At 31.6% G+C, this 27,336-nt stretch overlaps 1 protein-coding gene across 3 annotated transcripts; it reads left to right on the forward strand.

The window, feature by feature from the left end:
- Window positions 1-129: 129 nt before the first annotated feature.
- On the forward strand, window positions 130-27,293 carry tty (tweety). 3 transcript variants are annotated; one of them, XM_085656105.1, is made up of 9 exons: window positions 132-306; window positions 19,614-19,824; window positions 23,328-23,600; window positions 24,526-24,860; window positions 24,974-25,411; window positions 25,508-25,609; window positions 25,688-25,927; window positions 26,850-27,043; window positions 27,153-27,293. In XM_085656105.1, exons 2-8 carry the CDS (start codon window positions 19,687-19,689, stop codon window positions 27,019-27,021), a joined length of 1,698 nt encoding a protein of 565 aa, XP_085512231.1. In that variant the 5' UTR covers window positions 132-306; window positions 19,614-19,686; the 3' UTR covers window positions 27,022-27,043; window positions 27,153-27,293. The 3 variants fall into 3 exon arrangements, with proteins under 3 accessions (XP_085512233.1, XP_085512231.1, XP_085512232.1); XM_085656106.1 differs by having other exon boundaries at window positions 133-306; window positions 25,691-25,927; XM_085656107.1 differs by lacking the exon at window positions 23,328-23,600 and having other exon boundaries at window positions 130-306.
- The last annotated feature ends 43 nt before the right edge of the window (window positions 27,294-27,336 follow it).

The raw sequence follows: 27,336 nt of genomic DNA on the forward strand, positions 1-27,336 counted from the left end.
TAATTCAAGTCCCCTACGAAAGATAAACTCTAAAGAGAGTAACGATGAGTAGGGACCTTGATTGAACTCGATCCGTTCCTGACGAACATTAGAGTCGTTGCTCGTAGTATCGGCGTGCGGTAGAGCGAGACTTCATAAGAGAAGGATGCGCTGGTGAGAGCGCAACGCAGCCGCGCCGCGATTGGCCGAGGCGCCGCCCCACTCCCTCACGGCTCTCAGTTGGGCTCGGGCCTCCGTCGGGTATAGTACGTGCGTGTCGTGCTCTCGTGCGTCGCTTAAGCGAGACTTCTCAGTGAGAGAATAAAGGTAAGGATTAAACGTTTTAACGTAAATGCACGAAAGTTTCATTATCCTTAACGCGATTCTACCTTTAAAATCTAAAAACTCGTTCGTTCTTTCTCAATATCGTCGTGTTTCTTTTTTCCTTTTTTTCTTTCTTTTTTTTTTTCTTTTTTTCTTTTTTTTTTTTTTTTTTTTTTGAAACATTAAAGCTCTTTAATTTTTCATTTTCTCGAGAAACGAGAACGGAAAATGATGAGAACAAGAGGAAAGATCATTAACGATATTAAGAAAAAGAACGAGTATACGATAATAAGAAGAGGCCAGCGCCTCTCCTTTCGAGATAAGAGAAGAAAAGAGGAATAGGAACAACATTGGTGGCGCTCATGCCCGCCTTTGGTGTGTACTCTCGGGATCGATACACGGGCACGCACTTCGCGCGGCGCCGGTGTAAGAATACGTCGTATACACGTCCCTTCCTGCTTTGTCCCCCTTTTTCCCTTTACCCTTGTGGAGGACGCATACAGGCTGCTCTTGCCTGCCAGCTTGTCTGGCCTGCATGCGTACGTACGTGCGTACAAACAAACGTACGTGCCTGCATACGTGCGTACGTACCTACGTACGTACGTATATGTTACCTGTAACAAACGAACGAACGATGAAGAAGGAGAGTAAGGGTGGATTTTCTGTAAGAGAAAGAGAGAGATAGAAAGAGAAAGAGAAAGGGGCTGGGCCTTGAGAGAGAGAGAGAGAGAGAGAGAGAGAGAGAGAGAAAGAGAAAGAGAAAGAGAGAGAGAGAAAGAGAAAGAGAAAGAGAGAGAGAGAAAGAGAGAGATATAAAAGCGACCCGCAGATGTGCCGCGATGCGGGTGTCTCGAGATCGTAAAATTCACCCTCTTCGTTTACGAAAGAGAAAGAAAGAGAGAAATAGAAAGATGGGTTCATGAAGACGGAAGAGATCGGTGGCGCGAACTTGAAGGGTGATATAAGAGACGACAACGAGGAGGAAGAAATAGAGAAAGAAAGTTCCTCGCCGAATTGTCTGTCTTTTTCTTTCTCTTTCTCTCTTTCTCTCTCTTTCTCTCCTCTCTCTCTCTCTCTCTCTCACACACACACACACACACTTTTATATACAGACATAAACCAAGCAAGAGTTGTACTCTTGTCTACTTTTTCGACTGCACTCAGAGACTCCAGACTTCTTTTTCCTTTCTTCATCCTTTTTCCATTCTGTTTTCGTCTTCCCAGGACTGTTACAGCCGGCTACGAACATTCCACTCGAATTGCACGAAAAAACGTTCGTTTCGTTCTTTCTCGTTCTCTTTTTATTTCAAACTTTCACGGTTTGTTTTAAGTACGTTTTTGAACGATCAAAAGACGTCGTCTTGCTATTTTTCTTTCTCTCTCTCTTTCTCTCTCTCTCTCTCTTTGTGTATGTGTGAGTGTGTATGTGTGTGTATGTATGCAAACATGATAAGGGTTGAAGTTTATATAAATGAATTTCAAGATTTCTTATCTCTTTTTCACCCACACATACACACACAATTTTATCATTCAATATGTCCATCAATAATAATATTGTTCAAATGAATTTCAATATCTCTATTTCACTTTTTGAACTTTATTATTCAACAATGTATGCAACAATAATGATACGATGTTTATTCGATCAATTTTCAAGATTTCTCTTTCTATCTCTCTCTCTCTCTCTTTTACAATTTTATAATTCAACAATATGTCAATTAATAATGGTACTCATGAAGCTTATTCAAATGAATGTAAAGATCTCTCCTTTTTCTATCTTTTCCATATTTATCATCCTATGATTTACTCTAAGTTTATCCAAATCAATTTCAATATCTCTTTCTCTCTATTTTTCGATTTCATGATCCAACAGTACATTTACAAATAAGGATACTCTCAAAGTTTATTCAAATAAATTCCAAACACTCTCTCTTTCTCTCTCTCTCTCTCTCTCTCTCTATATATATATATATATATATATGTGTGTGTGTGTGTGTGTGTGTGTGTGTGTGTGTGTTATCACTCAATAATATATCCACTAGTATTTATATTAATTAATGGCAAATATTTTGTAAAATATATGTTCAGTATATATGAATATTTTGATCGGTATAAATAATTAAGCGTCAGGATTACGTCTAGATTACGTTTGGGTTTATTATAAATACTAACTATCTATTTAAAATATCGATAAGTTAATATATTTACAAAGCATATTAATTAAAATATTGATATTAAAATACTGATATTTTATTATAAATTAAATTGTTATATTATAAACTAATGACATAAATATTTTCAACTGAATTACATTAAATTATACTTTTTAGAATTTCTGTTTTCTGTTTGAAACATAAAAAAAGAAAAAAGGAACTTTCAATAAAAGACTAATACTGAGATGAGGAAAAAGAGAGAGAGAGAGAGAGAAAGAAAAAGAGAGATAGAGAGCTTTAACCCTTCGCATGTGCGTCGACCTCGAACACGACGCGAGATTACCTTTAAAGGTGCGTTTACGTGTCTCTTTTATCTCTTCGATTCTTTCCAGGCAATATCTAGTTAGTATTACTCACGTATCGTCGAGAGAATCGAATCGATGCTCGACGATATAAGAAGATATAAGATGGATCTTTGTGATCAGGTGTTGTCTTTATTGTTGCACTTATACGCATTATACGTTCAATTTGTTCTCTATCCATCTATATATCTATTTATCTATGTATATATATGTATATAAAACATCTTTACTTGAGCCTTGAACAAGCACCATTTTCATGGCGTATTTATGGAACGATCGTTCACCTCACGATCTATGCTCTCGAGTTTATCGATCGTCCTTACAGTATACTTCCGTTTCCTTTCCATTTTTTTTTTTTTTTTTGTTATGATGTTCTTTCTTTCGATTACGAAGACTAACCTTAAAGAGAAAAGAATTCTTTGAGAAGTTGAAATTATTTGAAATTTTACTTGTTTAATATTATTTTTTTTATTTTTATTTATTTTACTTGTTTAATAATAAAATGATTGTTATGAAAGGAAGGCACGTTTTTGTTCGAGTATTTCTTTTATTCTTTATTTTTTTTTCTTTATTACTATTATTATTATCTTTTTGTTTTTTTTTTTTTTTTTTTTTTTTTTCATGCGACATTTTTTATCATTCAGAAAGTTTGTTCATACGTGAGGAATGGCGTATACGTATGTATGTACGTACCGTTCTCATTTCGAACAGAAAATATGTATGCAATGTTGAGATTTATGTATTGTGGTATATCAAAGTTTTACATAAGTATTCATTTATTCTGGAAACATTACTGTTACTTTAATAAATTATATGTAATTTATGGACTCTCATTTAATTTAATTTAATAATAACTTATTCGAAATATTCAAATTTACCAGGTATAATTCGTCTATCTTGACATTTAGATATTTGAAATTATAAATAAGTCGAATTTACCATGAAACATCGATCTTATCTTAATTTTTTTTTTTCTTTTTTCTTATTTCTTTTGATCGATCGAGAAAAATAATATTATTCTCGATCGCAAAGAAATGATAATTCCTATTGACTCGACTTTGTTCTTCGTAGCGTGCAAAACGCACGTTTGGATTTCACGCGACAAACTCGAGGAAAACGACGAACGATCGATACGTTTGTGGCTTCAACGTTGCTACGAAGAAAAGAATCGTGATTATGATACGAGAAATAAATCAAGTTGTTTCAAACATACTAGGAATACTAATACGCATACATTCCCATTTACTGACTAATCAGATTCTCAATCCAATCATGAGTTATAAAAATAGTAATTATTATTATTATTATATGTCGATCTTTTATTTCTAGATTTCGTTCTAGTCTTTTTAAATTTATTTTATTGAATTGCATCGAATATCGAGCTGATTTATTTATTATCATTTATGTAGTGATTTTTTTTCTTGTAAATAAAAATTTCAATGATATCGTGAATTATAAATAATAATAATAATAATTATTATTATTGTTATTATATTTATTATTATTATTATTATTATTATTATTATTATTATTATTATTATTATTATTATTATTATTATTATTATTATTATTATTATTATTATTATTATTATTATTATTATTATTGTTATTATTATTATTATTATTATTATTATTATTATAGTTATAATTTTTTCCCTTGATTTTTTTCATCTTTCTCCATTTCATTTTACTTCGTCGTTAAATATTCACCGAACCGAGCTAATTAATCCATTATTAACTATTATCATGCCATTTTCTATATATTCTATTCTAATTAACTTGATATCGATCGATACTTCTTTCTTACGTTACTCGAATAACACAGAACTCAACCCCAACGTCACGTTGTCACAGTTGCTCAGCCATAATTTTTCGTTGTTGAAAGTTGATAGCACTCTCCATCTTATATCCATGTCATTTATTTTAATATTATTTTTCTCTCATCGTTATCACCGATAAAAGAGATAATGTAACGTGATAATTCGAATAGGAAAAAATGGAAGGATGTTACGCTTCTGAAGATTAAAAGTAAATCGATATTATTATCGATGGTCGTTACACCATCATCGACACCTGAATCCACTTGCGCACTCAGTTTTCATAGGAAATTAAACAGAAAACTCGTGGGCTCTCGAATATCTTCGAAAAGGAATGAAAAGGGAAATTTCGATGGGGTTGTTGATAAGATTACTCACGGAATAAAAAAAAAAGAAAAAAAAATATGGAAAACTTCGAAGAAAGAAGGGACAGATACGAGTTTTCCCAATAAAAATTTCATGTATCTATATGTAGCCGAAATTTTACATGCAGTATCTATTTATGTGTACGTCGAATGTGAACTTGTATGTGTATAGGTACGTACGGTTGAAAAGGAACCGATAAATTTTGACATAAAATTTGTTGGAGGATACTCCAACATGTCAGACTTCACTTTTACTCTCTCTTCTCGTTTTTACACCTTCTTTACCCTTTTAATTCGGTAGTTATGTCTCTTCGATAGCATATTTGAATACTGCATTCATGTTATTTTTTTTTTTTTATTCTTGTAATTTTTTTTTATTAAAAAGATGGAAAATAATATTTTTCTTAATTAAATTCTCTTACAAATCTGTATAACGTCATGTAACTTTACATGCTCATGAAATACATTTATTTCTTTTTTATAATTCATTTCATTTTGTCGCTACAAATTTAATTTTTACTTCATATATCCAAAATTTCAATGTTTTAATATATGTATACATATATTAAATATATATATATATATATATATATATATATATATATATTCCTAAACTAAAGAAAGTGTATATAATAATATATATTATTATAAAATAATAATATACTATACTAAGTTATACAATATATTATACTATATATTTTAGTAATATATTGTACTAATGAATTGCACATAATTTACTGTAATATTAGTATACTATAGTATTAGTATTATAGTATACTATATTATATTATTAATACTAATTTATTAGTAAAATATATAGTACAATATACTAACTTAGTATAAGTAACACTATAACTTTCAGATTATGTAAGCTTTTGAGGGGCGATAAAAAATTAGATTACAGAGTATTAAGAGAATATAAAGAAGTTTTATATAAAATTTAATGACAACTTTTAGAAATTATTTGATTCGAATTTTGCTTTATTTAAGAAAATAAAATTAAGAAAACAATTATAAAATAAAAAAAAAAAAAAAATAAAAAACATAAAATCTGTACAATTGTTCAGTTACAATTGTAACTGAATAAATCAATTGTAACTGAATAATTCGTGATAAATCAGTTGTATAAAATAAATTATATTTTTACAAAAAAATTGTTATTAAATTCCAATTATGTGAGAAGTATTATTTGTGCCATAACGCTTGACGATGTTTGATATCAATGCATTACAAAAGATTGATTGGCCGTAGTTACTCTTTATTTACCGCTACGTTGCACAATTCGATCGTTGTAAAGTGAGACACATCGATATTGTACAAAAAAAAATACAAAAAAAACCAGTGAAACGTAGCCGAGATAGAACAAAGCGACGGCTCGATTAATCGATTTACGTCCCGTGAAATCAAAACTAGCGCTGTCGTGTTGTCTACAGATGATCTATTCTAAAGATTAAAATCGATTTTCAATCTATGTTCTCTCTTCTTTGATGCGAATAATGTTATTTTCTTATCGTATTGTCACCGTTCAACAAATACTCGATTATATCGACAAAAGAGACAAATTTGTTCTTCTTTTTCTCTTAAAAATTGTTTCATTACATTTTTTGTATGAAGTATATACGGTTCTTTTTATAAATTCCATTTTTTTTTTTATTTTCCAATATCATATTTTTTTTTTCCTTATTATATGTAATATTTAAACAATTTTATATAATAATAAAGCATAAAAATTTATATTTTAATTAATTTTTAAATAAAAAATTAATATATTAACACATATTAAACATTATTATTAATATAATAATATTAATATAATTTGATATAATGTTAAAATATAAAATAAATATATTATATTACAGAAACATGATTATATCATATATTATTTGATATTAATAACAATACATTTGATATAAATAATTTAAAAAATTTTATAAATTTTAAAGACGCAATAATTTATACAATTAGAACTTTTGATTACAATATCATAATTTTGGTTCTTTATTTTAATCTTCTTTTTTTTAATAATAATAAGATATTTCGTAAGATCAAAATAGTGATGGTGCAAATGCATTCGAGTGTATATGCACGTGCAATAATTCGCAAGCGAAGCGAACGGAAACGTTATTGAATTCACAGTAGAGTAGCCGAGTGGGTCATTGGAATGTGGCGATGTATTGCTATATACGTCACTGACTGCCATGCATGCATCAATGGTACGGATACGTTCGATTTACAATGAACGATTGGTATGCAAGGTGAGAAGTCGATCTTCTCGTTCTTTTCTTGAATCTTCAATATGCCGACGTTCACTCTCAAAAGAACTTAATATTCTCTGTCTCTCTCTCTTTCTCTCTTATTCTCTCTCTCTCTTTCTCTCTTAAAAAAAAAAAGAAAAAAGAAAAAAATTTATAAAGCTCAATGTTTATCACGAAAACTCATTCCTGTCTTCTCATTTGTCATTTAATTTAATTTCCTCTCTTTTCGTTAATCCGATTTCGATTTAATTCAAAGTATTTGTTATTCTAATGCTTTTGAAATATCTTTTTAAGATCGAACTTGAGGAAAGAATTTCATTGATCTTTTCGATACAATTGCGAAAAGTTTCTTATAAAAAAGTGGAGAAAAAAAAAAAGAAAAAATTACGTTAATAGGTAGGCCGAATTGAAGAAAGTTTTGAACGATCATCCTATTCTTGGGGGAGCTTGCATAATTGTAGAAAGCTCGCGAATAAGAAAGGAAGATTCTGGAATCCTCTTTTCACGAATGTTACCGTCTCTAGCAAATTATCCATCGGTTAACGCGGAACGATAGAAAAGCCAAGCCTCGGGAGTCTTCAGAAATCCAAGGCAACCGAGACTTTCTCACTCACCCCTTCCCACCTTATCCTCTCCCATCACCCTCACCACCGCCCATGCTCCCGTCCCTCCTCTGCTCTCGCCTTTTCAAAGGCTTGAGTTTTCCGAGTAAACGCTTCGGGCTTTTCGTTACACCCTGGAGCTTGTAGCTGAACGAAGGGGGCGGAGAAAGGGAGGAGGACTTTTTAGCCGGTAGAATTGCAATGCAAACTATGTTGAAGCGAGCCGCGAGCACGCGACCTAGCGAGGAGCTCGTCGACCCCTTCTAACAGCCTTCAATGAAATATTATTTTCCTGGTACGAGTTAAGGAAATCTGACCTGAAAAGGGAAGCCGTTACCGCTCAGTTTAAACGACTCGATGATGAAACTATATCTATTGTTTTAACTTCTTTTCAATGAATTTCTCTTGACGATCTTGTTTATATTACGCGAAGATAAATTCTATTTCTCTCTCTCTCTCTCTCTCTCTCTCTCTCTCTCTCTCTCTCTCTTTATATATATATATATATATATATATATGTATATATATATATGTATATTTAATCATAATAAATTTTTTGAATTTATTTACACGATTATTTCTATTTTACATATTTTATTGTTAAGTTTAATTTAATAATTAGGAGAGAACGTTTATCGATTATTTTTTTTTCTGATCAATCAACGAAATCTTATTTTGTCAATTACAATCGGCGATACTTATAACATTTATATTTTATTACGACAAATTTCGATCAATTAAGAATATCTCCTTTATCGGTTATTAATAGACGATCCTTTTTCATATCGCTTTTATTTATTTTCATTAAGTTCATTTAAAAAAAGAAATAACCCCGACGATTATCGATTATCCTAAGGAACGAAATGTAGGACATATTTTCATATACATATACCTACGTTTGAATTCCCTGTTAATGTTCCCTTTTTATAAACGATTTATATTCTACCAAAGCATTAAGAACTTATGATACTATCGAGTTTTAACGTTTAATTCTGTTTTAAAGAAAATAGAAAAAAAAATAGCTAGATGATAGAGTTACGTACCTAGAATGAATTCGGGTCATCGTGCTGTGTATAATGGCAGCTAACGTGTAAATGCTTCTTGATAAGGGAACACGACGCATTAGGTGATACGAATGTACATATATTCACGCGCGCGTACACACACACACACATATATATATATATATATATACATATATAAAGGGAGAGAGAGAGAGAGATGGTTATGCAGTGACATTGTTCTAGCTACTGTGCTCATACACGCGTATAATCCCATACATGTACCTCTCTAACACGAAGCAAATCGCGCGTGAGCTCACCTGTCGACTTCAAATAGATAGGCATACATGCATTATAACTATTGCGTGTCTCTATTACGTTCGTATGTACGTGTACGTACACGAGAACAGTATGGAATATAACGTTGTTTCTGAATTAATAAAGCGATCCTTTTGATAAAAGAAACTGACGTTACTACGTTCAGTAGCTAGCTAGCTTGCTACGATCATTTTACTCTACCTTAGAGTCGAGCTCTCTGTTCTTTCGAGAAAATTTATAATTCACCTTCGAGTTATAACATGCTAGTACGATTTATAAGAGAATTTCTAAGAAAAGCAAGAAAGAGAAAGAAAGAGGGAGAGGGAGAGAGAGAAAGAGAGAGAGAGAGAGTGAGAGAGAGAGAGACTCTTTATAAAAATATATTATTAAAGAGTTTGAAATGCCTAGATTTACGACAAAATATTTAATTTTTTCTTTTATTATTTTTTATTTTCTCACCGTTATTCTCTTGATATTTCATTTTAATGAAAGTTCGTAAAAATGATAACTGCAAACGAATGAAAAACAAAAAAGAAAAAAAAAAAGAAGAAGAAGAAGAAGAAAGAAAGTACATAAAAATATCTAATTGCTTTCGTTAACGTTACTTTTCGGGCACGGACTTTTTCTCATCGTTTAGGATTATTATCGATAAGGGTGAAAAATGTCGATATCGTGGCCTCTCCTTTTCCCGTAAAGTTTTCCCAACGGAGACATTTTCTCGGCAAAAATGCGACCGCCGACGCTTTAAGGGAAATTGGCACGGACATCGAATAAGGAACGATCAATATTCAATTATTGAAGTTCTCCCTCCTCGAAATTCTCCACTGATATATATATATATATATATTTATATACATACACACGCATATATATATATATATATATATATACATACGTACTATGTTACATGCTAGTTGTTACAGTTTTAGAACGTCGTTTGGGTTACCACTACTTATGCATCCTGCAACAGCACGAAACTTTTGATTCATCGTTTTATTTCGTTTCGTGATATGACTCTCTTTCTCTCTCTTTCTCTCTTTCTCTCTTTCTCTTTATTTCTCTCTGTTTCTCTCAGTGAGAGAGTCAATTAAACATTTAACGACTACTTCGTGAAGCCAGCCGAGTAGAAATGAACAAACTTATAATTTGCTCGTTAATATTCCACAATCTAAAACTTTATTATATTATAAAAGATTTCTATTTGCTTTAGAAATTTTCATTGACAAATTTTCCTTTTACATCTTTTCTATGAAAATCTTTTATGTTTTAACTATAATATACTCTAATGGATGGCACTTATGAAAACGTTAATTTAACATAATAGATTCGAAAGTCTAATTACGGGGTAAGTCTATTATGTTGGGGATTGATAAGCAATTAAAAATTGATGTGATATAGATTTGCGAGTTGAGAAAAATTAGGAGGAAAGCAATTTTCAAGTGATTTTTAAATGAATCATCTTTGAATTGTTCATTTGATAATTTTTTTATGAGTAAAACTCACTTAATGAATATGTAAATTATTTTTACATACATTTTAATATTTAAACGCCATTCACTTTTTCGGAATCTCTGCTTTAATGTAATAATTAATTCTCTTTTTGAACATATGTATGTTTCATACATAAAAGAAAGAGAGAGAGAGGGAGAGAAAGAGAGAAAGAGAGAGGGAGAGGGAGGGAAAGAGAGGGAGGGGGAGGGAGCGAAAGTAAAAGAAAAAGAATATCTTTTATATTTTGATTATAAAAGACTCTCATGTAATAGTTACTGCTGTTTCTTACGTATCGAAGATATACACGAGGAAAAGAGAGGGAGAGAGAGAGAAAGAGAGAGAGAGAGAGAGAGAGAGAAAGCTAAAGAGGAATAAAAGAAAGCAAATTCCGTTAGAGCATCTGGCCGTCATATTTATTCGTTGAGCATAAACCGTGACATGTGAAGTTACCTTCGACTTTGGTATCCTTGTAATCGTCACATTTACGACTCCACATGCATATATACATACACATACGTATATATATATATATATATATATATATATATATATATATATGTATACACAAATGTGTATGTTTATATATATACATAAAAGTTTACTTTAATAAAGTTTAACATATCTATGAAATTATTATGTATGTATGTATGATGTATGTATGTATGTATATATATATATATATATATGTATGTTGTATGCATGTATGTATGTATATATGTATGTATGTATATATGTATCTATATATACGCAGTACGTTGATCCCAGTCTAGCGGATCAGAGATTGAGAATCTCCCGTTTGCTTCTTCTTTTGAAAAATCTTGTATTCCTCTTCCGGCAAATGCATCTCTTCTACTTCTCTGCGATGTTAAATGCGTTACTTCCTTTTTTTCTGATAGGTATGTATATATAAATATGTACATACTCAAAGTAATATACACCTACAACGAACAGTAGGAACTACGAGCAGTGTCACTAGAAGTCTCTTTGATGTATAAGAGATATATGAGCGTGTGTGAAACGTTACAACACTTCATAAAAATGAGTGCATTTTATATTGATCGCTAGTCATGATTTATTCGCGATTTACTTTTTTTTAGTTTTTGTTTTTTTTTATTTTTTTTTTTTTGTATCGTAGCTATGATCACTTGATAAATTATTATATTCATTATATTCTATGGATATTAGTACGTATATTTATATTAGTAGTATCATATATATGTATTATTATAATGTTAAAATGTATTGGCTTAGTTAGAATTATTTATTATTATCAACAAATTTTTTTCTAAAGAAATCTATAAGTTCATTATATTTCTTTCTTCTTTTTTTCATTATTATTATTATATTATTATAATGCTATAATATTATTGGTTTAATAATAACAACTATTTATTATTACCGAGAACAAATTTTTTCGAAAACTTTTTTACACAAAGAAAATTTTTTTTTATTTCTTGAACAATCAAGCCGTGTATCGCAAATTCCAGGGTCGCAATGTTCATTGAACGATATTATTGGTTCTCTCGAATTCAACCTTAGACACGTAAAACCCGGAATAATAGAAGAAATTGGAAAAGGGCTTACACACACGTCTCACCACGCCCTCTTTCCTTCATTTCTTCTTGTATTTTTCCTTTTCTTTTCTTAACGTAGGTCACGACGTTCCCATGGAATACGAAAACGTCTTTACAGATTAAATAGCCTTCACGGTTGTCGTCTCTCTCTTTCCATCTTTCTCATATACACGCACACATACACACACTTTTTCTGTGAATCTTGAAATCGTCGAACCTTTTTCTAATTTTTTACCTTTTATTTCTCTCTCTCACTCCCTCTCTCTCTCTTTCTATTTTTCTCTTTCATTTATAATTTCTCAAACATAATATCTCTAACAAAAATAACGTAACTTTAATGGGATCTCCACTTATGAAAGTTTTCTATAGGAAAGACAACGAACTATTTGCGATTGAAGCATTAGCAGCAACACAGAGAGATGTAACAGGTTCGTATCTCATTAAAGCTCTATATTATTATTTGTTAGGAACAATAAGTCGGTCGGTAACGGCGAGAATAATTGCATTTTGCTTTGCAACAGTGACTAAAGTTTTCTTTTTGTTCCTTGTTGGTCTTAATATGAGCACGTATCCCTTTGGGAAGGATATACTGTGAATTCTAGAATGTTAGCAATGTCATGAAGAGGAAACGAGACCGTGCTCGTGCATACACCCATATACAGATACATCCACATATATACGTACAAGGATAGAAAGAGCAAGAGAGAGAGAGAGACAGAGAGAGAGAGAGAGAGAGAGAGAGAGAAAGAGAGAGAGAGAGAGAGAGAGAGAGAGAGATACGGAACAACAACTTCCGGCAATCGATTTTTGCATTCATAGTCAACTCCCTCAAGTTCCTTTATGCCACGCCTTACTCTTTGATATTCGGTTAGATTATTTATTTATTTGATAAGAAATCAGTGATTGAGAAATTGTTCTTCGATATGTTTGTTAATTGTAATTTCTAAGAGTTATTATTTTTTGATATAATCGATGAATAGATTAATCTTGTGTAATTTTCAAATTACACACTTATATAAATGTTTTTTCTTTTATTTTTTTTTATTTTTTTTTTTTTTTTTTTTTATTTTTAAATTCATTTCATTTTATCGTCATAAATTTAATATTTATTTAGTATCCAAAGTTTTTCATGTTTTTACAATTTGAATTTTATTAATATTAAGTATTAAAACTTACTTATCATATATATTTAATATAAAATTTTATACATTAAAATTAATATAATATTCACAATATAAAAAAGACATGAATATAAATTGAGTTATAGATCGTAGAGAAGATCATTTTGTGTTTTTTGTGTTTTAATCTTTAGATCAATGTATATAATAAATGACATTGTGCATCAAAGTTCTTATCTTAATGTAATGATAATTATTATCTGCTTTTCTACAATAATATTTTAAACTAATTGATATGTCTAATCAAGCACGAATATGCGAATGTTTTTTTCATGTATGTAAATCATTAAAAATTAATGTTATCGGTAAAAAATATTTCGTGATTAAGAAAAAGATTGTTATAACGTATATTTATACATTTGTACGTTACAAATCATAAAATGTAGATGTAAAAAGTAAAGGAAAAAAATTAACGAAGCACGTACTGCGTAGAGTAATATTTTTCTTTTTTCCTTTTCTTTCTTCCACTTTTTGACCCACTCTCCTTTTTTATTTCTCGCTCTTCATCCCTTCCTCCAAGGAGGAAGCTTCCACTATTTGTCTCTCTTGGTGATTAAAATATTAAAAAAAAAAAAATTATTTCTTCATGCTTGGTATTTACGTAAAAATTCAGGCTTTTGTCTTCGAACTCTCTCTCTCTCTCTCTCTCTCTCTCTCTCTCTCTCTCTCTCTCTTTCTCTCTCTCTCTCTCTCTCTTTCTCTTTCTCTTTCTCTTTCTAGACGTAGAACTTAAATACAGTTTTGCGCTTGTATATACGCTACTTTTTTGATAGATAAAAAGATGAAGAACCAAAGTGAACATAAATAAAAAGAAATTAAAAAAAAAAAAAACACGAAAGAAAAAGAAAAATTGAAGCAAAGAAAGAAACTATAAATCCGCGTTTTAATTGACGATTTAGTTTACTCTTATGCAGCGCATAATAACGCAAGTACCTATGTATAAGATATACATACGTTATAAAGTAAATAATGCGTACAATTTATAAAGTAAAATTAGATCTATAAATTTGATAAATGTTGATCATCGTATTAGATAAATTGTGTCACATTTAAAGGGTTTTATTATAAAATGTGATATTAGTATTATTATGTAAATATATTTTCGAGATAGACAATCGATTGCATTGCAATATTTAGAAAAGATAATTAAAAAATAGAGAAACAGCGTAACTATACTATACTAACTATAATTTATGTCTAGTAAACAATTAATTTTATGATAAAAAATTTTTAATACAGTTCAAAACATATACATATAAGAATATATATGTTTTTATTTTTATAGCAAAGAAATGTAATAAAGTTTTAAAAATATATGTAAAAATATAACTTTAAAGTTATATAGCATTATAAAAAGATTAACAATTTTCATCAATTTCTATTTCAGAGTATATTAATTATGTATAGATACTTGAATTAAAACCAATAAGGAATTCATTTGTAGCTGACGAATTTATCTTATTCATTAAAATCGTGTTACTCCTTCGAGTAACTCATAAGTTGGGCTTTTCATATGGCTTTTACGCAATTCGAGAAATCGCATCATAAGATACACATAAATCAACAACATCGACTTCCGCGAACTGCTTGAGAAACGCATCTTACAAGAGCGTGAATAAGTCGCAAGAGATGATAACGCGATTACCAAGCTTGGCAATGATATATATACCTCATTTTAAGAGTTAACTTGTATACCTCGATTTTCAAGATTACCATTAGTACACACACACACACATTTATATATATATATATATATATATATATATATATATATATATATGTATATGTATTTGAAACAGTAGTGGAAGAGGTTCTAGGAAGTAAGCTTGGCAAAAATTCAATCAAATTAAACTCAAAACGAATTTGTCAAGATAACGTGTTCTACGAATTTACGTTAGTACAATAGTGCGAATGACGTAATTAATGTATCATCGTCTTCCTCGCAATAATTCTTACGATAAAGTATTATTATTTCCTTCTTTACTTTATTTTCTTCTTTAACTTTCTTTTTTTTTTTTTTTTCAAATCTTGTTCGCGTTATCTGTAACGTTCGTATTGATAAAATTTATTTTACTGAAGCACGAAATGTGTTCCCTCTTTAGAGACAAAATTTTTTTATTATTATATATAATAGATCACTTCTCGAGGGAATTTTAGTTATACATTTCGTTCATTCATTCATTCGTTCGCACGTTCGTTCGCACATTCCCCGCGTACGTCCGTTTCTATTGAAATGGAAAATATTTCACCGTCACCCTATATATCATACATATAGTCACAGCAATTTCTTTATCTATATTTTTACTAATAATCACAAGTTTTCTAAGTAATCACGTAGAAGAAAGTATTCCGTGATAAGTCGTCGTTAAAATGTCGATAGGATGACGCACTAAGTCTGTTTATAAGTAATACAATCAAACAGAAATGAAGATATGCGAGTCTTTTGGGTGATTCTGTTTTTTTCTCTCTCTCTCTCCCTCTCTCCCTTCCTCTCTTCTCTCTCTCTCTCTCTCTCTTCTCTCTCTCTCTTCTTCTCTCTCTTTCTCTCATGTGAACTCAACGACCACAGCAGCAAATGTTGATCATCGTTGTCATCAGCCACGGACAACGTGACCAACCGTATTATCTTCATTCGTGCATTTCGCCAAATCATGACGATTAATGCACGCGTGATCTTTCCTTTCAATTACATATGTACGTCTATTTAACGAACCCACGCGAAGTGATTTAATTTAATTAAAAATGCAAGACTGAGGTTTCTCTTTACAGTGATTCTTGCAATTAGTGATACATAGTTGGTCGTGTTTTATTTAACTTTTTATACGGGCTAATTTAAACGATTGACAATTTTTATGTATTACGTACATATATTTGTGCGTAAATGAATATGTATTTATAATTCTATTATGATAATGTAATTAATTTATCAACTTGAATGAATTACTTCGATTAATATTTATATATTTTGATAATATTCCTGATAAAGTGCCAATTTATCATAGAATTTTTTTTTAATTTCTTAGCAAATTATTACATGAATAAATAAATTTAAGATAATAGTACAATTATTAACATAAATAAAAGACATATGATTTATATACATATATATATATAATATATATCAACTCGAATAAATCATTATAATTGGTACTTACAAATGTATCAATATACTTTCGTTACATATTATCTTCTAAGAAAGTGTTAATTTATCGTATAACGTTTTTTTGAAAACACAAATTTTAACATAAAAATATTGAGATAATCGTAGAATTTCAAGTAAAAGTAGAAAAAATTTGTTTGGTAACAAAATTTCTATACCTTAGTATGCTTATCGAAGATAGTATTTCTAATTTAATGAGAAAAAAAACGGTCGATCGATTTAATATAAGATTAAATAAAATCTTACGTTATCCTCGCATAAGTATGAAAGTAATTTTGAGAGATATCGTTTCTCTCTCTCTTTCTTTCTCCCTCTCTCTTTAAAATTAGACGACTCATCGAGCAGATAGTTACTATCGAGAAAACGTTTCCGTTCTAAGCTAAGTTTCTTCTTACGATAAGCTCGCTTGAAATCGATTCGATTATGCTGATCGTGGAAAACGATTCTTTCCACCCTTTTCTTTTACGACAAGCATACTTTTTCTTTAATGGAAGTGAGCTCTATAATAAACACACTTATACCGGGGGAAGTGTTTGGAGAACGACCGACCATCCTTGTTTTACTTTTTCTTTTTTACGTCGAAGTGACTTCTTGGAAGAACGACTTCGAAGTAACTTAATGAGAATAACAAGCATTAAGTTATGACAGAAAGAATAATGTATGTCAACGTGTTCATAATAAACGTTTAATGTAAAAAACAAGTTTATGTAGTTAATGATGTTTCTTTGATGTGAAACAAACAAAAATGATATCTTATACATTCTCTTTTAACATTCTATAATTCTAACATTCTACATGTAACTTTGAAGTTACACATTCCTTTATATTTGTATTTTGTAACTTTTATTTAATCTCTCTTTCTCTCTCTCTCTCTCTCTCTCTCTCATTTTCTCTGTTTCTCTCATCAATCTTTTCGTGTAGATTTTATGACGATTTTGAAGGAAGCAAGTGTCGGCATCGTTGACCCACTGTTCTCACGCTTGGTGTAAGTTTAGTGTATAGGAAAGAGAAAAAGAGTCTCTCTCCCACCCCCCTCTCTCTTTCTCTCTCTTTCACAAACTCTTTCTTCGACCTCTTTTTATTTATGAGAACGGTCGACTCCTTTAAACGGCCGCTTGGTATTTCTCGTGACAAAGAGTCGGAACCGTGTCGTCGGTGTTATATGCAAAGGGCACAAGTACCAGTCTTGCCAACTTTTAATGAGTCATGAAAATGCATGAGAAAAGAAATGTGGAAATAAATAAAGCTACTCTATATGGTACAACACGATACTGTGTCGTTTAACGTTTGCAAATTGCCGCCTATTGATCGTTATTCTATAATAAGCTTTTCTCGCCTTACGATTAAATTTTGAATCGACCCGATTTCATTATTTACACGTCGCTGTTTGCATTAATAATTGTCTCTTTTTATTTCCGAAAGATTCTTGATGAAAAGAATTCTGAACTTAATAGATCAATTTTTATGCGATATAGCTATATATTTATATATTTAAATATAGATATATAAACAATAAAATATTGCATTCAAATTTATTAACTTTACGTGTATATCTAAATATAATTATAAGGTAATTATATAAATATACTATAACTATAAAGTTAAATATATATAAAATTAGTAATTAAATAGATATATAAAAATAAAACCCAGATAATGAAATAAATGTGTCAATATTAAACGATACAACACATGGAGAATTTACTGCCGTTAAAACGATGCGGGCTCAATGCGGAAACGACACGGGCACGACGCGGAAACATCATGAACGTGATCCAGACACGGCAATCTGTCTGTGATGGGGTGTGTTTTACAGACCTTTTTTTTTTATCTTTTTGGTTTTTTCTTTAGTTCATTGTGATTTTAAAATTTCTAAAATATTTTAAATTTACGAATAATTTTTAATTTTTAATAATATTTCAATTCAAATAACAAAAAGTAATTTCTTTTTATCGCCTAAAGAAATGACAATTTTTTGGACATATTCTATCAATAATATCAATGAATTTGATATCAATAAAATTATTGGCTTTTTTTAAAAGAAATTTGTTATAATTTAATTCAATTTTACACCAGCTGCATATGTAGTATGTTTAGTATTGGATGAATGATATTCGTCATATTAAAAATATATCTACATAGTTAACAATTTAAACGAATAAAAAAAGAGAAATAAAAGTATTATTGATTGATCGAAATATGACAGAAGACTAGCACAGCTGGCAGCAATTTCATTAGTTAAACACTCGTTGCTCTTACTACGGCGTTTCGATCGTGATTGAATCGATCCGGTGAAGCGTTTTAGGCCATCCAGTCGATGTCGAAGCGACATCCGACAGAGATTAAATGATATCGAGACCTGCCTCGATACTAAGCACAGTCTCCTATCCAAATTACTTTCTCTTCCATCTTTTTCATCGTTAATACAATTTTCCTTCTACTTTCTCTATCATTTTTTATCTTGGAACAACTTCAAATTACACTTTTTGTCCTTATAATCATAATAATAATGATAATAATGATAATAATAATAATAATAATAATAATAATAATAATAATAATAATAATAATAATAATAATAATAACAATAATAATAATAATAATTATAATAATAATAATATAATTATACATAATATATAATATCATATACATATGTAAAAATTAGTATATATAATCATAATTATTATACACTATGGGCCAAAAGTTCCTTGATGATCATAAAAGTCAATTATTCTTTTTTGAGACTTTATAGATTCATTTGTTTTCAACTTATAAAAAAATTATCTACAAAATTTGAAAACAGAATAATTGATTTTTGAAATTACATAAAAAATTTTGGTGCCCGGATTATTCCAAATATGTATATAATATAAAAATTATTGTTATTATTGTTATTATTGTTATTGTTGTTGTTGTTAGTATTATAATGGTATTAGATGAAAATTTTCAATTACATAGTAATTTTGTTTAGTTGCCTCGGCAAAATAATTTATTTGAATGAAATTAAATAAATATGTGTGATTAATGATTGCAGGTGCACCGTAGCATGTCTTGACGAGAAGGAGAAGTTCTTCAACGGGGTTTTCGGCAGTCAAGGGTTCTCCAAAATGGCGGGTGGTCAGCAGCTTCCCGAACAATATACAGTACCACAATTAGCAAGGGTCTTCCACAGTCTGCCACATCTTAACGTCTCTCTTCATTCAGTCAACAACACATTCAATCCACATTCCGAGATTTATCTTGAGGTTAGATCATTTATTTCAATGAAATCGATGATTACTATTTTATAAGAACCCATATTTTGTTTTTTACATTAATTTATATATGTATATATGTATGTAAATACGATACAAGAGACCTATTTTCGATTTATCTAAACTTTTCCGAACATTCACGATTGCTTTTAGCGATTCCCGATTTTCAAATCTGAAAAGCTCGACCGTCTTTTGTAATAGAACGATGAAACTGTCGAAAAATGTCGATAACGATGTCAGTTTTGTCGTGTCGATTCAAGTAACTCTGTAAGACAAGATGTATGTATGTATGTATATATGTATATGTCGATAAACCATTTGTATTTAGATACAGAGAAAAATGCATTTATTCATATTATATCGAACGTGCTTTTTCTAGCTATGAATATTTCAATATACCCTATCAATTCGAAATGAACCTTTAGCAAATATGTCAAAATATATACCTAAAAATTTTTTTATGCTTCAAAAGTACAGCAATATCGTTCAGAGGAAAATATTTTTCTCTCTCGATGATTTTCAATACATACATATACACATATAATACATATCTATACATAGGAACGAATATACGAAGAAGCAGAGAAAAATGGAGAGACGACGGTTTTGGAGTGGAGTTTGAATTTTTCTTTTTTTCTTTTCTTATTTTTCATTTTTCTTTTTTCGCGAAAATGTATTCTCGGAAATTTTGACGAAGCCGCTCCAGAAACGACGACGACAACGAGTAAGAGAAAGAGGTGGAGATGGAAGTGGAGATGGAGATGGAGGAGGTGGAGAACGAGTGTTCCTTGCCCGTTAAAACCCACACATTGCCCCTAGGCGCATTATGCGATGCCTTTGTGCATTGTTTGAATTTTCCCGGGCCATTGTGCTTTCCATGTTGATTCTGCCACTGCAACCCGTGACGTCCAGCTAACTCGTTCGTTCATTCGTTCGTTCGTTCGTTCGTTCGTTCGTTCGTTCGTTCGTTCGTTCGTTCGTTCGTTCGTTCGTTCGTTCTACTACTCGAATTTCTCTTTTTCTTCTCCTCCTCCTTCTTCCATTTACTTCTCTAACCTTTTCGTTTCGTCCTTTTTATTCTTTTATTTCTTTCTCTTACACTCATCGCTCAACATTCACAGTTCCTTTTTATCTTTTCATCCTCACGCTATCTCATTTTCAACTTTGCTTAGACAGAGTCAAATTTGAATTTTGTGGATATTAGCTTTTGTTAACGATCATAATTTATATTAAAATTGTAATATCCCATTCGTTTTAATGCACGAAATCATTATGTTATCACATTTGTCAATTATTATTTTGTTCAACTCATAGTTCATAAAAAACGGCATTGTTCTTGTCTTGTTTACTTTTCAACTAATCAAATCTTTCGACGCTCGTTTAACTCAAGTCTTGGCGACAACACTTGAATTGTATATCAGTATACATAACTACACATTTTTATTGCAAGAAATATTTTTATTTAACATCATTTGTATTAAGTTTCCTATTTATTGGATCAGTATTTTTGAATATTTAATTAGAATTTTATAAAATATCAGTACGTAATATAATAAATACAATACCGATATTTAATTATTTATATAGTTCAAACTATTCATATATATTGACGATTTAAAAAATATTTATAATTAATTAATAAAAATCACTTACCAAGGGATTAAAAGCGTTATATTAATTATAATTCTAGTATTTTATTAATACGATAGTTTGATATTTCGAGTTTATTAATTTATCGTCTCATGGAGATTTTACATTATCATAGATTCTATCATTTTATATATATATATATATAGTAGATATCGTTATTAATTTTGAAGAAAACATATATACATACGTTTATTCAATAACTATGAATGTGATACGAGTTTGACATCACAGAGTTAATAAATCTATTAACTTGTTAGGGAGATGATATAATAATGAAATATAATGTGCAGTGAGTGCAAAGAATCGCTCGAGTAAATATTACGTCTTTATTAAGAAGACAATAATACTCGTATCTCGAAGTCAGTGAAATGGAGTCCACGTAAAGCTCGACGTCTCGGAACGAACTGACCCATTGTTTACAATGACATCAACGACCGGAACTATAATGCAGGACAGGTATATATGAGATGTTTGACTACGTTGAGTTTTCGGTGCTCTGTCAAGCAAGCTTTGATGTTTAAATCAACTCTCCTATCTACGAATATCCTTGAGTACTTTGTACTATATAAATATATTATGTATGTACGTGTACGTATTTAATAAAGATACATTTTCCTAGGTAATCATTGACGGATGTATCGTTTAAGTAATCAAAAATTACTCCTACAATCTTGTACAATCATGTTCATTTACATATATGACGATCACAATAGGACAATAATGATGTTCCAATTTCGATCGTTTCAACGACAACGACGATGACGACAATGATGATTTGAATAAATTATATATACAGTGAATTATATATTATTACTAATTGAAAATTGAAAATTCATTCTACTAGATTGTACCACGTTATTTTCAAGTTAAAAATTATACAGAAAGTAGATAACGATTGATTAGAACAATATAAAAAATTAAATAATTGACCAATGATTTCCACTAAAGAAGAAAAAAAAAGGAAGAGAAAATAAAAAAAAGCCATAGTTTTGCAGGGAAATTATGTTACACTTGAATATTCGTCGGAGGTAGTTCTTGAAAAAGCGAACTCGTTTTAACTCTCTCCCTTTCTCTTTTTCCCTATCTTTGGTGTTACGTCGAAGAGAGTAATGGTGGTGATGGCGGTGTTGGATTCGAGGGATACGAATAAATGCGAAATTTCGTGCGAATGCATTGCTTTTGCGATAGGGAGTAAGTAAGAGATGAGTAGGATTGAGTTACTTCGTAGTCGAGATTCCCATAAAGAACTTGGTGAAAACCAAGTCAGGAAAGGTGGTGCCTGCTGGAGCCTCTGGATGACGGAGACCCACGTCTGAGCACCCTCGACGCGACACCGAGTCGTGGTAATTGGGAACACCAGGAGGACTGTTTATCCCGCTTCAACATATTTTTTTAGCCTCGCCCTTCAATAAGCCACCCTCTGAAACTCGCACATAAACATACATGCGCGCTTCTTTGCTCGACTCATTTTCACTTATTTTTTCTCCACACATCCTCTAATCGGCTAATTCTGGCTCGAATTTTTTTTTTTTTTCAGAAACGATGTTCTAGAGAAACCAAACTTGTAACGTTGAAAAATGTATTAAACAAATATAGATCTTAGAAAATTATCAATAAATTGATATAAATTATTTCAAACGAATTCAGTTCATTGATGATAATCCTAGTATATACAATATTTTTTTAATGTTTTCAAATATTATGGAATAAAAATTTCCATTCGCATTTTAATGATATCAATGCGATAAAAGTTTTTCTAAACGAAACAAGAAAAAGAAATAAAAAAATTAAAAAGCAAATGAAAAAAAAAGAGAAATGTTAATGATCATCGTTAATAATTACAGAGCCTGGGTATCCTCGGGAGTATTCCTGCGGCCTGGTTGATCCTGACGTTACTGGTACTGTTGGTTTATCTAGTAACGAGATGCTGCGACCGGAAGCCGCGGCCCAGGAGGTCGATAACCCTGCTGAAGTGTTCACTGGCCATCCTTGCGTTGCTCTGCTGCGGAGCGGTCGCTGTTGGCCTTTACGGCAATGACGACGTTCACAATGGTTTGGTACAATTAGTCGCGGCAGCGAAGAACGTCGACGGGATCCTCATGGGCGTGAGAAACCAGGTTCAACCTCGATCAATAAACTAAACTATCCCTCGAAGACGTGCCATTCCAAATGAAACGCGTTTCGTGTTTGATACTGGATCGCAAGATATTTCGAATTGCTTGGAATATTATTCGACAAATTCCACGATCTTCAAGGTCTAAATAGATATCAGAATATTCTAGATATCATGAAAATAATTGAGGACAATATAAATATATCTTCATTATATCAAATTATTCAAATTCAATGTATAATTATATCTATTAACATATTCAATGAGATATATGTATATTTTAATTAAACAATAATTTACATACAACATATGGCTACAAAAGTGATAGAAAATTTGCAATAGAGATTCGATTGATAACGACGATTGACCATTGACAATAACCACGTTCTCTTTCGTTCATAGTATGCAGCAACGATTCTAAATTATCGTTCGATCCCGAATTGCCAATAATCGAATCATTTGAACGTTTCGAATTTCATTTCACTGCATTTTCTGTTCTGTATCGATATGAAAACTCGATGGACTCAAATGCCGTCATCGTAAATTATAACTACTCTTGCGGTATTACTCGAGTCAAGATCCATCGTATCGAGGTCGATACGATTATCAAGTGTCTCTGTCTTTCTCTCTCTCTCTCTTTCTCTCTTCCTCTCCCTCCCTCTTTCTCTCTCTCTCCCCCTCTCCCCCCCTCTCTCTCTCTCTTTCTCTCTTGCATGCTGCAATCTGCGTTTCCTTCGCGTTGCTTAATATAAAACGTCATTTATTGGAAACGGATATGTATCGAAAATGTATCTTGATCCAGCCTTTAAGTAGAACGTGGAGAAAGTCGAACGGCTCTTTGCACGACTAGTTAAATTTAGAATAAAAGAAAAAAATAAATAAATAGATGTATATATGTATATATAGAAAATATCTTTTTCTCTCTACAGACAGACACCATAGAGGCGACATTACAAGAGAAAGTACAGCGGCAGTTGACTGCTTTGGGGGACGAATTTGATGCACCTGTTAGCAACAAAACAATGTTGGGTTTACTATTGGTAGCATTGAATAGTATGAAACAAAACACGAGCATTGCCGTCAACCGAAGCTTCGAAATCCGAAAGCCATTAAGCGGGATCAGTCTTGCAGGAGCCATTAGCATGGGAGAAAAAATCGAGCAACTGAGGTGGCCCATTACTATGGCGGTACTGAGTGCACTTCTTGTTCTTTGCGTTGTATTAGTAGTCGGAGTTGCTAGACACTCGAGATGTGTTCTAATTACGTAAGTGTTTAGAAATAAAAAAAAAATGAACAAAAGAATTCTCTTTTTTTTTTCTTTTTTTTTTTTTCTCTTGAATATAAAATCAACAAATGAATAAGTTCGATCGTTTTCAGATTTTCTGTATTCGGACTATTTGCGGTAATAGTTTCTTGGTTGATGGCCTCTCTTTACTTAGCAACGTCGGTTGCCCTCGGTGATCTCTGCGTGTCACCGGATGGTTATTTAACTAGATCGGTACCCTCCACTTTGGCCTCTGAGGTACTCTCGTATTACACGCATTGCGAGAACACTCGCACGAATCCTTTTACACAGAGACTAAGAGACGGACAACGAGCTGTAGAAAATATGAGGCTAAACTTGAATACTGTTACACGTTTAGCGGTAGAACTCTTCAAGGAACAGCATGATCAACTAAAGCCCAAGTTGAGTAGCCTCTCAACTGACGTTAACGCGGTCAATAGACTCGTATCTGGTCTAGCAACGTTACTAGACTGTAAGCCACTTCACAAGCAATATGTTCATGCTGCTAAAAGTTTATGTCACTTGGGATTGTAAGCATTAATTTCAATCGATGATAATTTTTCTAATTATTCTCATCGCGTTACGCGGTGTTCCATAAACTTTTGCATCAAGATCATACTTTTCAGATACGGCCTTACCTTCATGCTACTTGCGAGTCTAGCCGGTGGACTATTTTTTACTGTTTTGGTATGGGTTGATTCTCACACGTGGATATATATACGCAAACGGTTAGTTTAGATTAAATTTTTAATCAAATATGAAGAAATGAATGAACAAAATATGATGCCTGTTACGATTTGTTCTAGAAGAGATTACCATCAAGTGGATGAACAAGATCCATATTTGCCACCATCGGCAGCATCTCAAGCGATAGCAGCTAGGACCCTTCGTGGCCAAGGGTCGTACCCGCCTACAGCCCCTTCTCTTAATCCAAATGCTCATGGCACCCATAATACCATTAAGCAGCCTCTCTTGCTAACGCCGCCCCCGCCGTCCTACGCTACTGCGACTGCTCGAGCACGTCAGCTGCACGAGAGCATGTTAAAGTTTGTGCATGAGACTTTTTTATGTTTTTTCTCCTTTACATACTCGTACTTTTATCAAACGAGATCTTTCAAATGAAATATTCAAAGACTTTCACTGAGACGATGTCGGTGCGTTTAAATATTTTCGCGAGAATACCGTTTTTCTAATGCCATCATTGCTGATTGCTTAGAATAGATTTGATGAGTTGTTCAACTTTTTTATAGGCAATGTGCATTAAAAATCGCTTTTCAGCGATGTTTATTTAAACGAATTTGTTACTTGATATCATAGAGAATAATAGTTTAAAGCATCAGTGTTATAAAATGGAGCATGGACATGAGTTTTCTATACCAAATTTTTTACCGAACTGCTAGGAAAAAATAATAAAAAATCTACAGTATTTTATTATTAAGGAAATGTTAGAAAGCGAATGTCCAAGCTTTAGCGATTAACAACGCAAGGCTCCGCTGCGCCTTTTTCTGAATGTCGCTTTCGTTGTTATATAGAACATACTACAGTGCACAGGATAGTGAGTGAATACCGATTTTATCTTTTGATCACGTTACCTCGAACTAACAGCTATTTCATTAAAACTACGTGATTAAATCGAACACGGTAACTGTGTGCGTTCGATGTTATTTTTTTTTATTACTCTCTCATTGACTGTATTTTAACATGTTTGTATGAATTATAATGTTTCGATGTTTCAACGACGAATGTTCAAACGATATTAAATTCATTAGTGACGCTCGAATTACATCTTCACGCATAATTCATAATTGTTTGATTTTTTGTTCATTTAATTTTCATCATCGTTAACATCTACATTTTCTTTTTTTTATTTAGATTAATTGATTTAAACTGACATAAGTTAAGTGACAAGGAATCATCTAAGAGAAAGATAATGCTGCAACTTTGTTCTCTTTTGTTTACCGTTTATAGAGGTGGGGGTGTTAACGGGAGCGGAGGAGGCGGGGATCACAAATCGTCTCAGCATAATCAGCAGTCAACAGGTGGACGAACTGAGCACCGTTCTGGACTCGGAGATCAACCTGGCCAGTACGCGACTTTGAGCAAGCAATGCAAAACTTTAGAATCTAGTGACTTCTACTGAGGGCACGCCCCCGCAGGGTCTGGTGAGATAAAATTTCAAAAAAAGATATACAAATAATAATAAATTCTCCTTCGTCATCTCTATATGATATTATTACATTAGAGTACTATACCGAATATATAAAATCCTAGGTAGAGAACCACCTTGGACACCAAGCGTGGCATCCTTTACCGGTACTCTGTCTCACAATTCACATGGGCCTGCACATTTGGCGACTTTTCAAGATTCGAGAAAAACACAAACGTTGGATCCGAAAAATTTAGCCAATTTAAAACGTGGTCCAACGCCAGCGTGGAACCAAAATCGTCCTTTACC

The sequence above is a fragment of the Vespa mandarinia genome, chromosome 3, assembly GCF_050613455.1.
Source record: "Vespa mandarinia isolate Hongniang chromosome 3, ASM5061345v1, whole genome shotgun sequence".
In the NCBI taxonomy this organism is placed as follows: Eukaryota; Metazoa; Arthropoda; class Insecta; order Hymenoptera; family Vespidae; genus Vespa; species Vespa mandarinia.

Bases quoted from the DNA above. Each gene is read 5' to 3' on its own strand.
- tty (XM_085656105.1), top strand. From the start codon at position 19,687: ATGGCGGGTGGTCAGCAGCTTCCCGAACAATATACAGTACCACAATTA. The intron at 23,601-24,525 runs GTTCAACCTCGA...TTCTCTCTACAG, and splicing joins TCATGGGCGTGAGAAACCAG to ACAGACACCATAGAGGCGAC. The intron at 25,610-25,687 runs GTTAGTTTAGAT...GATTTGTTCTAG, and splicing joins TGGATATATATACGCAAACG to AAGAGATTACCATCAAGTGG.